The following is an 11866-nucleotide window of genomic DNA, read 5'->3' on the forward strand; positions in this document are numbered from 1 at the left end:
CACGTCTCAACCCTTAGAAAGGAAATTGAAAATCTTTTCGAATCTGTAATTGGCGAACCTCTCCCCTTTCTTTCTCTTTTCTCTCCCTCTCCCTCTTTTTTATTCGATAAATTAAGAGGGGAGAGAACCGATTGGTAGGAAAGCGGTCTTGGAGGAAAGGATTTTTCCGTGTAACATTCTCTCATTCGGGCCGAATGCACTTTTCCATCGGGTTATTTATTTCCCGATATATGCACGCACACCGAGAATAACATCCACTTGCATCAGCATCGAATTTCTTCTCTCTCTCTCTCTCTTTCCGTGCCAATTCGTTGAACCGGAAAACGTATCAGACCGGGGAACCTTATTTTCCAAGCATCGGCTGCCGATCCCACGGGGGTATCCCTCTATCAGATATTCAAACCGTGGATCGTTCTTATCTGGACCTTAAGCGAAAATCATTCGATTCGCTTAAACGTTTCTCTCCCCCTCCTCTCTGTTCCTCGATTTAATTAAATCGAAAATTGTCGAGCGACGAGATCCCCAATGCCCCTGCTGTTTCCCCCGGTGCAACCAAGTTTCTCGATACGAGGAGATATTGGCTACAAGGAGGGGGAGAGGTGACCTTTCGGTGGTGTTTTTTATCTCCCCTGATGGATCGATTACATCGTTGTCGGATATATTTAAGAGGGAAGATTTTTGGATGAGATGATTGATCGTGTTTAAATTCACTTTTAAAGTAATCTGTTAAACAATGGAGCAACAATGATATTATTGGAAGTTAGAGTGTGAAAGAATCGATTTTTTAATAAAGGAAAAAAGAAAAAAGAAAGGAAAGTTGACGATATTGAGACTTGTTTATCGAGTTATGCGAGCAATTTAAATTTTAGATGGAACAAAGGTGGAACCGTTTTAACTGTAACTTAAATTTCTTGATAACTAATTTATATGTAACTCAAATTATCTATCGTAATTGTATTAAATATCGTATCATTATATATCAATTCATGCATTTGAATTTCCATTTGAAAATCGAAAAGGATTTTTTGTTCGAAATAGTCCAACCGTTTCACCGGATTGCGAATTTCTTAGAAACTACGAAGGCGGTACTTTTAAATTTTCCTCGCATCCGGCCGAGTGTTTCACGTGTAATTGCAGATACAGCAATTTCCCAGATGGAAAGCCGGGGATGGATCTCGTAAAGTTGGTGGCGAGAACGGGAGCAGGAATCACGATTTCTCGAGCGGGCACAACGTCTTTAATGTACGGTTTAATCGCTGAAACGCTTTCGTAATATCGTGAAACGTCTGGAAAAAAACCTCAACAACGGCTCCTCCGCAAAGATTTTTCGTATATATATATCGATCCTCCTCCACGTCGGACGATATACACGATTTCTTCGAATATTTATCGAAGAACGGTTCCAAAGTTATAAAGAAAATCAGGGTGGAAGTTTTCCAAGCGTGAAATCACGGTTTGGCAAACAGTTTGCGCCCTTCCCCTCCCCAAAACTACTTCTGCACGTATCATCTCGACAAAGTCTGAAACTTGTGCCCCGCGTGCTCTTTCAATTCCATAAATATTCATTATTGCGTGTACGTTCTGCCACGAATAGATTTTCCGAACCGTGTATATAATAAACGATATAAATTGATACGATTTATATATAAATCACGGAATCTTGTTGAAAAATTGACGAAAGATCGGATTCAATCCGCCATTAGACGGTTGAAATTTTGATTTTTAATATAATTTTCATACGTCTATTAAAACATAATTTATTTATTTTCTTTGCTCTGACTTTGAACTAAATCGAATCCAATGAAAATTCTTGTCGCATAATTATGTACAATTGTATATATATATTCCGTAACATAATATCGTTCAATAGCATTATAATCAATTCAAATATGTGCCTAATGTACCCTATTAATCGTTCATTATTTGCCGATTAATTTCGATTTATTTGTTTACCGTGTATGCCACCACGTGTCATCGACTGTGTGCATATATAATAATTACAAGCTTGATCGAGCATTCAAACGTAATTTCTGGATTTCTGCAAAGATGCATTAAGTTTATTAATAAACGAATATCATATTTCGAGTTCATATATCATCGATATATATATATATATCGGCGCGTTGTTTTGCGTGATACAACGGAAAGTATCAAGAAGTCACCGCGTGTACCAATCAACGTGACATCGAGGCAACCTTTTTTTTTTTTTTTTTTTTTTTTTGTACAACTATCGTAAATTTTATCGCGTTATATACACCAGATAGGATGATCGATTACTAAAGTGCCGTTGTCCCAGAGATTCGTGTTCCAATATGTATGGGATCCAATACAAATTTCGCTTTTTCCGCGAATTTTCGATTGAAAAAGCGTGGCGAGCACAACGGAGCAATTAAAAAAATTGAAAAAGAAATTTCCCGGAAAAGGGATAAACAACACGAAGCGAATCCCAATAACCGCGCGAATTAGAGATAAAAATGCCTGAAAAGTGTATAATTTAAACGAATTCTTCTCAAAGAAGAAACAAAAAGAGAAAGAAAGCGAAAAATAGGAAAATTAAGAATTAAAAAGAGAAGAAAGGAAAGAAAAAAAAAAATAAAACGAGGGAGAGTCTTGATATCGCATTGGCCCAAATTCTCAGCCGCGCACAACAATGTTGCCCCATTGTTCTGTCCAGAAAATCGGCCGAAAAATCGAGATATTGTTCCCGGCCTCGCGCACAATACAGTGTTGGAACGCGTTCCAACTGGATCGCGCATTATCATCGACACGAGCGGCGAAAATAAATTAACGAGCGCTACAAAGCGGCCGAGCTTTTTAAAAAAAAAAAAGAACAACCGTGCGTTGCGCCAGACGGGTTGGTAAATCATGAATTTTCGACCGGACAAAGCCACGCGCGATCAACGGCAATTATAAAACGGCAATTAATGGAAAATTGCAAGAGGACTCCTCTTCTTTCCCAAACTCTCTGTTAATAATTTTCCGTTTTATTTTTTAAAAATTTTTCCCACCACCGAGAAGAAGCATTTACTCTTTAAAAAATTAACCAATGGAAAAAGATCGAAGAAAGATCTTGCACCAAATCGATCAATAACAAACACTTTGCCAGACTGTAAAAATAACCTGATTAAAATAATTTTCTTTTCTTTTTACATTCCGGAGAAGATTTCCAAAGACCCAAAACCTATATCTTGGACAATATAAACGTTGAAAGCGTTCTCACAATGAGACTCCTCTCCTTTTCAAAGCACATCCATCGCGAAACACGCTGCTCTTCCTCGTATTTCTCGAGGAAAAAAAGGAAAAAAAAAAAATAAACGATCGAGGGATACGTACACACGTTCCGCACAATTGGACACGCGTTTCTTTCGCGTCTGCCCCATATCATATCGCGTGTGTACGAGCAACGGCGTCGTTCATTCTCGCCATGTTTCCCAGGGCCCTTGCTGCACGTCCGGTTGCACCCTGCGCAACGGCGATAAGTGCAGGGACGACAACGGTTGCAGGGACGCGAGCTTTTGCGACGGGCGTAGCCCCCAGTGCCCGCCATCCATCAACAAGCCCAACAAGACCATATGCAACGAGGAATACGTCTGCTACATGGGGGTGAGTGTACACGCTTCCTGCACCGTTCTCTTGTTACACGTCATTCCTTTCCCATCATCCTGTGAATTTCCGCCACCTTCTTCCGCAACAACAACAGGACAGGTTGGTACTCGATGTACGAAGCCAAGTTTTCACGGGAAACGATTTCCATTTCTCCGAATTAACTCTGCGAATTTTTGTTCTCCCCGATTTTACATCTTGGTTAATGATCAAATTTGAGATTTTTAATAATCAGACGAATTGAAGAATAGAAGCAGTAGGATCTATTATTGATTTATAATATTCGATTGGTAAAAGCTCTTTGAAAATTTATACTTTGTTTCAAATTATCTGGATTTTTATACATTTAACGAGGGAAGAATCTATCTACGATTGCCTTTTAATTCAAATTCTTTGGAATATCGATCGAAAATTTTTAATGAAATTTGTATAAAATCTAATAAAAATTCCCAAACTAGAATGATCGCATCAAATATTAGGCACCAACTTACAATTTCCTGTTGCGAAACTGGCCTAGTTACTTATTCATCGAAGGCCGCCGCCATCCATTTCCCGGATCCAACACGAATCAATTACGCTATAATATATTCGAGAAGAAATATTTAAAGAAACATTCCTTCGCGTCAATGACTGAATATAATAAATCTTTCTTTTGACAAGATATTCGCGCTTAAATTTCCATTTCGACATGGACGACTTTGGACGAATAAATCCACAGAGAGAAGATTCGAAACCGAATGCTCTCCTGGAGCATGGTTGGCTATAAGATCGGTTTCTTGGGGAGGGAAAAATCCAGCGGGGAAACGATCTCGAAATGTGCGCGCGGTATTTTCCTACGCGCTTTGAAGCGTGGGATTTAAGGCTTTGAGGCTTTGGCGTGCACACACGCACATCGACCAATGAAATATCCTTCGGATCGAGTGCGATAGTGCATTTCATTTGTCGTTCGAAATCTCGAGAGGCATTCCTTGCTCGCATCTTCGATGAATCCGAGATTAGCTTTTCCGCTAAATTTTCAACTTCGTTCCGAAATTAATTCCACGGGGGAGAAGAATATATGGGGGAGGATGGTTTTCGAAATTCGTGGGAATGGAATTAAAAAGGGATCGGTCAATTTCGATCGAAAATTTGCCAATTTGGATTTAATTTTCAGATAAATTTCTATCCATTATTCCTATCTACGAGGTCAACATCCTATATTTTCACGTTAAATCATTCGATACATGATAGAAATGATCCAATGATCATAAAATTTGAGAAATAATGGACGTATTATTACATCTTTCTAATTTTCCTCCAACGTGTATTTCTTTACAAAATATCCTGAATATCCTGTTTTAATAAAATTGCCAACCAAGGTAACGAAAAATTACCAGATGGATCGATTTCGAGCTGTACAAGTTTACCTTCTTGGTCTAAACTAGCATCGAACAGCGGGTGATAACGGGCGCAAGGTTATTTCCTCTAGTTCCAGTTCGAGTAGAAACATTGGATTACAGCCAGCCAAGCTGAAAACGCGTTTCAGGCCGCACACGTGCAACAATTCGACAGTACGCATCGGCAGCTACGAATCGATACTCCCCCCGAAATACTGGCTTTCTAATCTGCAAGTACAATAACGAGCCGAGATGGGACGAGTCAGCTGCCGTTTGCAATTTGCTTTGCCGTTCTGTTTTCGAACCACGCTCTCCTTCTTCTTACCACGTGCCACGTAATGGTGCACGTTTTTCCAAGAAATAATCCCCCACGATATTCTATTTCTATTTTCTTCCGAAACAAAGACTTATTCGATATCCAATAATTATTCTTCGATTCTCTAATCTAATTTAATAATCCTCGTAGATGTTTCAATGTTCAAATGAGAATTATAAGTGGAATGCCTCGATAATAAACATCCTCCTCGAAGCAATTAAATATCAATTTTATTCCAAGAACAGAGTGTCACGATTTCTAACGTAATTACGATTCGTCTCGTTTACAACGAGAAACGAAAACGAAAGGGGTAAGTAAAAGTATCCTCGTGGCGGATATCCCCAATTGTTTATCCTTCTTCAAAGATCCCCCACCCTCCACTGGGAAATTACCTCAGTATTCAGAGGTTTATTCCAGTAGTAGGCTGACACTTTATCGGTCTGTTGCATTGCTTGCAGGAATGTACCGGGAGCATTTGCCTGGCTTACGGATTGGAATCCTGTCAGTGCATCGCGGGACCCGACGATCCCCCGACCAAAAGCTGCGAACTCTGCTGTAAATTGGCAGGAGAGGATCAACCGTGCCTGTGAGAGACGATCTCGATACGTGGTTTCGCGCGTTTCAATTATCCTCTTTTACCGCCAGGGGGGGAGAACATTTTAGTGGGGAGAGATAAATAATTCGAGGAGGTTTTAAAACGACCGCCCTCATCGATCGATCGATCGATCAACCCTTTGAGCGTTCAAATCATCCCAATAATTCATCGTCCGTATTTTCCTCGAATGGAATTTTTGATTTAACTTTTTATTGATTTCGAGTGATTTCATTCGAATAATTGATCGATACACGTGTATTTAATTTGTGTATCTAATGATGTATTCTTGAGAAAATGATCGATCAACCTTTTGAACATTCAAATCATCCCAATAATTCATGTGTATTTCAAATGATTTCATTCGAATGATTGATCGATACACGTGTATTTAATTTGTGTATTTAATGATGTATTCTTGAGAAAACGATTAATCGATCAATCAAATCATTTTTCAAATCATTCCAATAATTCATCGTCCGTATTTTCCTCGAATGGAATTTTTAATTTAACTTTTTATTGATTTCAAGTGATTTCATTTAAATGATTGATCGATACACAAATTTGTGTGTCCAATGATGTATTCTTGAGAAAACGATTGTCGCATTTATATTATTATTTTATAAACTTGAAATGTCGATCATTTTTTGATTTGTTCGATTTTATCTCTCGATTAAAAGTAACTATATAACAAACAAGCAAAAGAATCTTTTAATATTACATATAAAAATATCTTATAATGTTTATCTCGATCCTCTTGAATTTTTATTTTTATTTTTATTTTTATTTTTATTCTTTTCATACCGATAAACGCTCAAAGGGTTGATACGATAAATTCTCTCGCCTTGGATTTTTAATCTTCATGAATCCATATTTCCTTCTTATCTTCTTCCATCTTTCCCTCATCGCACGCAACGAAAGAAAGAAAAAAAAAAAACTCGAGGGGATTGTTAGCAAAGCTCGAGCTCGTCGAGCAAACGGGCATTGAGAAGGTACCTCTCTTTGCAGATCATCGTTCGCATGGAATTCAGCGCCTTACGATATTCCTGACATGCTGTCGAAACCAGGCACACCGTGCAACGATTACAATGGCTATTGCGACGTCTTCCAAAGATGTCGAGAGGTAATACAACCGTCGATCCCTCTTCTCTCCATCTCGTGTCAGTCTCTCGTTGAGATGAGACAGTCTTTTCATATTTTATCTCCCTTTATCGATCTTAATTACGCAACTTTTAAAATTCGTCGAATTTTTATAATTCGTCAAGGTGGATCCCAGCGGGCCATTGGCAACTCTGAGAAGACTACTCTTGTCGGACGCCAGCCTAGCAAGCTTCCAACGATGGATGATCGATCGCTGGTACATCGTCGCGGCAATTATCCTCGTCTCACTTTTGATCTTGGTAAGTTTTGATCTCCAATTTTTTTTTTTTCGAAAGTCGAAGAGAGTTTCTTTCTTTTATCATTAATACCGAAGAGACAAGGAGCACAAGGATATTTCAAGAGTATCGATTTCGGATATCAAGACAAAAATATCGAATAGAGTTATTATTTTTACGAGTCGTTTGCAAATTCTTTCTTTCTTTTTTTTGGTAATAATAGAAAGAGAAACGTGTAAATTTGATTCCAACATCAATTTTTAAACGTACGAAAATGTAGGGTAACCGTTAATTTCGATCGAATGCTCGAATGAGAATGTAATAATAACTTAAACGAATGATCTTCGATTAAAAAAAAATTGGAACCGATCGAAAGAGGCGGGAATTTTTAAAAATAATCCACCAATTTTGCTCCACTCAATTTTTCACTCCTTTCGATAAACGAAGTATAAATTCCCGGAAAAGCTACTCTTTCCACTTCTTAACAGCTCGTATTTTCAACTAGTTAAAAATATATCTCGTATCTCGATACGAAAAGGAGGGGAGGGGGCACGGAATATGTTCAGTGCTGCAAAAGTATATTCGTTGACGTATCGAATACCGACGCAAATCCAATTACTCGTCCTGTCAATTAAAATTTGTACATATGCATAAAAAAAACACGGGCAACAGTTGCGCGCGTTCTCGTTCCAATGGAAAATATGTTGCGAGCATCACGCGAGGAAATACGATTCAATTACATCGATGTTTTTGTTCTGTAAACCCGTAAAAGCGCACAGATATTTCTATGGCAAATAATAATCAGTTCGTTTAATTTCGATCCGGATGCGCGCACGAGTGTTCATTATTGAAAAAAAAGGAAAAAAAAAAAAGGAAGGAAAAAATTGCACGGTAAACATTAAAATTTACTGAAATATATTATTAAGGGGTACGCTCGATCGAGAGATACGATCCTCAATTTGTTCATTTTCTTTCTCCCCCGTCGATTTATTTAAAAAAAAATTTTAATTTCTATTCGAATTTCATGTGAACGCATAAAAGAACATATATTTATATACATTTCCCTTGGGATGATTGAAAATGGCACGAAAAAGGGAAACTATTCGAAGAAAGAAAAAAAATTCTATTTCGTTTGATTGAGAATTGAATGTAAATTGAAAATATTTATATCGGTTTCTTATTAACAATATGTCAAAGAAGCAATTTCTTTTTTGAATCACGTATATTATGTATATTTATAATGATAAATAAACGTACGTTAAATGGAGAAAGTTCACTCATAGATAAAAAATAATCCGAGCTTTTAAGTTGATCTCGAACTTTCCATTACTTGGCGACAAAAGGATTTACACGAAACAATTTATACAAAAATTTTTCACCTGTATTTCTTCGTCAGAATCATCACATTTTTAAATTCATCCACCGTGAAACGAAACTAGCAAAAATTAAGATCCCGAGACGGAGAAAAAAAAGAGTTGAAAATATTAATTTTATACACTTCGTGCTACCATTTCTAAAAATCAAGAAAAAATTAAAAAAAATTTTCACTCCCTCAAATCTTGCTCGAATATCCCGGAAATATTAAAGAATATCGATTTTCTATACTTTCTCTCTCTCTTTCTTTTTTTTAATATCTTCCGATCGAATAAACATGAAATATACTCCGACTGATTAAAACTTTTACATATTTAGCATTCTAATTAGCGTACCACCATTGCTTATCCGAGATTGGATTAGATTAAAATTGGATTATTACATCATACCCTGCAAAGGATTCAATGAGAGAGAGAGAGAGAGAAAGATCCACTATGATGAATTCGAAGATCGACCACATGAATATTTATAGTCGTTTCTGCGCTTAAAATACATCGACCCGATGAACACCGTGTAATGGATCCGAGTTTTTTCTTCCCCCCTTCTTCTAATTTTATACTCCATCATTACTCCATAAATAGAAATGAAACGTATCACGAGTATGGGAAAAAGAAACAAGAAAAGAATGATTGGTGATTAAGGAACGTATCGAGTGAAATATATATATATATCGTAAATTCAATTCTACGCAAGTTGGCCAACTTCCGGGCCACGAAGGCCGCCAAAGCAGGCGGAAATTCATCCGGAGATAGGTTTAAAGTAGCGGCGGTAAAGCACGAAACCGCCACGAATTATATTATAAACCATATCCCCGGGGAGCTTCCCGTATAATGCAACCGCAAACTTTTTCCCCGCCAATGTAACGAATATAATCTGTCAACCTTTGTCTCCTCCCTCCATCTTCCATCCCGTTTGTCAACTTTATCGTTGTGAATTAATACAGCAAATCTTGAGATATACGAATACATATACAGTTCGCCATCCTCGCTCATCCAAAGACACTTATCAACACGTCTTTAAATTATATTTCGATAAATTGAATTTCTATAATATTTATCTCCTTCTCGTTTCCCTTTCTTTCAATCAAATATCATTCAATTCTCTCGTCGTCAACGGGGACAAAAGAAAATATATATTATTTGTGTAATAAATAAAATTTAATAATATAAATTATTATTAATCATTGTGTATATATGCAGTATTGCCACCATGTAAAATGTAACAAAAGTGTTTTCGAAACTTGAAAATGAGGTTAAATAAAATTGATTCGAAACTTTGCCATTTAAGAAATTAGAAAGATTCCAAAGCTTCCAAAAATATCCCACAAAAATATATATATATATATAAAAATATCAACACCTTCGTTCCTTTTTTTCAATCAAATATCGTTCAATTCTCTCGTCGTCAACAAAAGAAAATATATATTATTTATGCAATAAATAAAATTTAATAATATAAATTATTATTAATTATTGTGTATATATGCAGTATTGCCATCATGTAAAATGTAACAAAAGTGTTTTCGAAACTTGAAAATGAGGTTAAATAAAATTGATTCGAAACTTTGCCATTTAAGAAACTAGAAAGATTCCAAAGCTTCCAAAAATATCCCACGAGTATATATATATAAAAATATCAACACCTCGTGTATTTTCATTAATCCAATTAAATGGCGAACGGATTCCTTCGCTGAAAAACCGGTTTATTTTCATGCCGCAGGCGTTCCTGGCGTATTTCCTGGCCAAACGACGGGACAACCGTGCAAGGAAAGGCGAGGCGAGAAACACGGGAGGCGAGGAGGCGGCGACGAGGGGGCGCTCGTCCGTGCGGAAGATACGATCTATGGACATTTGGTGGGTGAAAAGGAGGATCGTCGAGGCTATGAAGAGCATCGCGGCGTCTCCTCGTCTGTGGAAGAGGGTGGATGGCCCCTCGGGGGGTGGCACGTTCCTCGCAAGGATTTCTCGACTGGTGGCGGACAGAGATTCGGCGGGCGCCCGAGTGTCGTCCGAGGAGGAGCAATGCTCCAACGAGGTGGAGAAGTTGTGCAAGAATGGCGGTGATGAGACGAGGGTGGGGAGGGCGAAAGGTGGAAAGGAGAGCGTGCAGAAGCGAGGGGAGGAGGAGGAGGAAGTGGACGTTTGGAGGAGAGTTTGCTCGTTGCTCGTCGGGAATCGGGGCGCGCATTCGTCCTCCCACGCGAGGAGGAAATCGAGCAACAACAGTGAATCGGCGCGTGGACCCCGCGGGTGGAGGAGGAACGTTCAAGTGTGCACCGGTTCCAAGGTGATCGTGAAATCTTGTAGGAGAAGTGACAGATGCCAAACCGAACCTCTGGTGATGCCAGACACTCCCGATACACCTTGCGAGGTGTCAGAGATGAGATGTCAAACGTCGGATTTGACCGTGCTGCTCTCAGATAGTTAGTTTCGAAGAGGGAGATCGTGCAACGTTTCTGTGAATACTTGCAAGTTCCTTCAAGTTATATTTTTTGGGAAAAATATCGTTCGACGGGAATTTCGGTGTCGTTTGGCTTCCAACAAGTGAAATTTTATTCTCGTTTACAGCTTTCGATTGATTATTCGATAATTGTTTTCGTTGATCGTTGCTTGATTCTAAAATTAAGAGGATATGGAAGCGATGGATTCGTTTAATTTCGCGAATTTTTTATTGTAAATAAAATTTAATATTTGAATATTTCTCATCTTCGATGCGATATTTCTCTCTCTCTCTCGGGATAATGTCGTTTCTTTTGAATCTTTTATTCGAGATTCAAATTCAATGTATTAATTAAATTTTGATGGAGCCATATATTATTCATTTATTATTTGTCCAAACAACGACGTTAAATATTTAATTGTGTTAAATATTAATTAGGTCAAATATTAGTTTATATTTAATATTTCATTTCGTTAATTTATGTATTATTATTTAATATTTTATATTTTTCCGTTAATTTATATATTATGAATATATATATTATTCATTCAATGATATAAATATCATAATGATTGTACGAAACTCGAAGAACGAAATCCATCCAATTTATTTTTACTTTTCTTCGAAATAATTTTTCAAATGTATCTTTGTCTTCTTGTAATATTCGTTTCAATTTCGACTCATGTTATATGTGTTTAACATTCCTGCATGAGCAATTTTCTCATATACGTTTATTCAAAAACATCCATCGAGTGGACAGTGCAATTTTGTTTCAAAAAGACAATACCTT

At 37.5% G+C, this 11866-nt stretch overlaps 1 protein-coding gene across 2 annotated transcripts in view; it reads left to right on the forward strand.

The window, feature by feature from the left end:
• The window catches only part of LOC409692 (disintegrin and metalloproteinase domain-containing protein 10), a 162466-nt gene extending 151312 nt beyond the window's left edge, over window positions 1-11154 (forward strand). For both annotated transcript variants that reach the window (XM_026442228.1, XM_026442229.1), the window contains 5 exons: window positions 3436-3603; window positions 5754-5881; window positions 6896-7010; window positions 7153-7287; window positions 10357-11154. In XM_026442228.1, the coding sequence (XP_026298013.1) occupies window positions 3436-3603; window positions 5754-5881; window positions 6896-7010; window positions 7153-7287; window positions 10357-11064 (1254 nt within the window). In that variant the 3' untranslated portion in view covers window positions 11065-11154. The remainder of the gene's footprint in view (window positions 1-3435; window positions 3604-5753; window positions 5882-6895; window positions 7011-7152; window positions 7288-10356) is intronic.
• The last annotated feature ends 712 nt before the right edge of the window (window positions 11155-11866 follow it).

This window comes from Apis mellifera, linkage group LG8, assembly GCF_003254395.2.
Source record: "Apis mellifera strain DH4 linkage group LG8, Amel_HAv3.1, whole genome shotgun sequence".
In the NCBI taxonomy this organism is placed as follows: domain Eukaryota; kingdom Metazoa; phylum Arthropoda; class Insecta; order Hymenoptera; family Apidae; genus Apis; species Apis mellifera.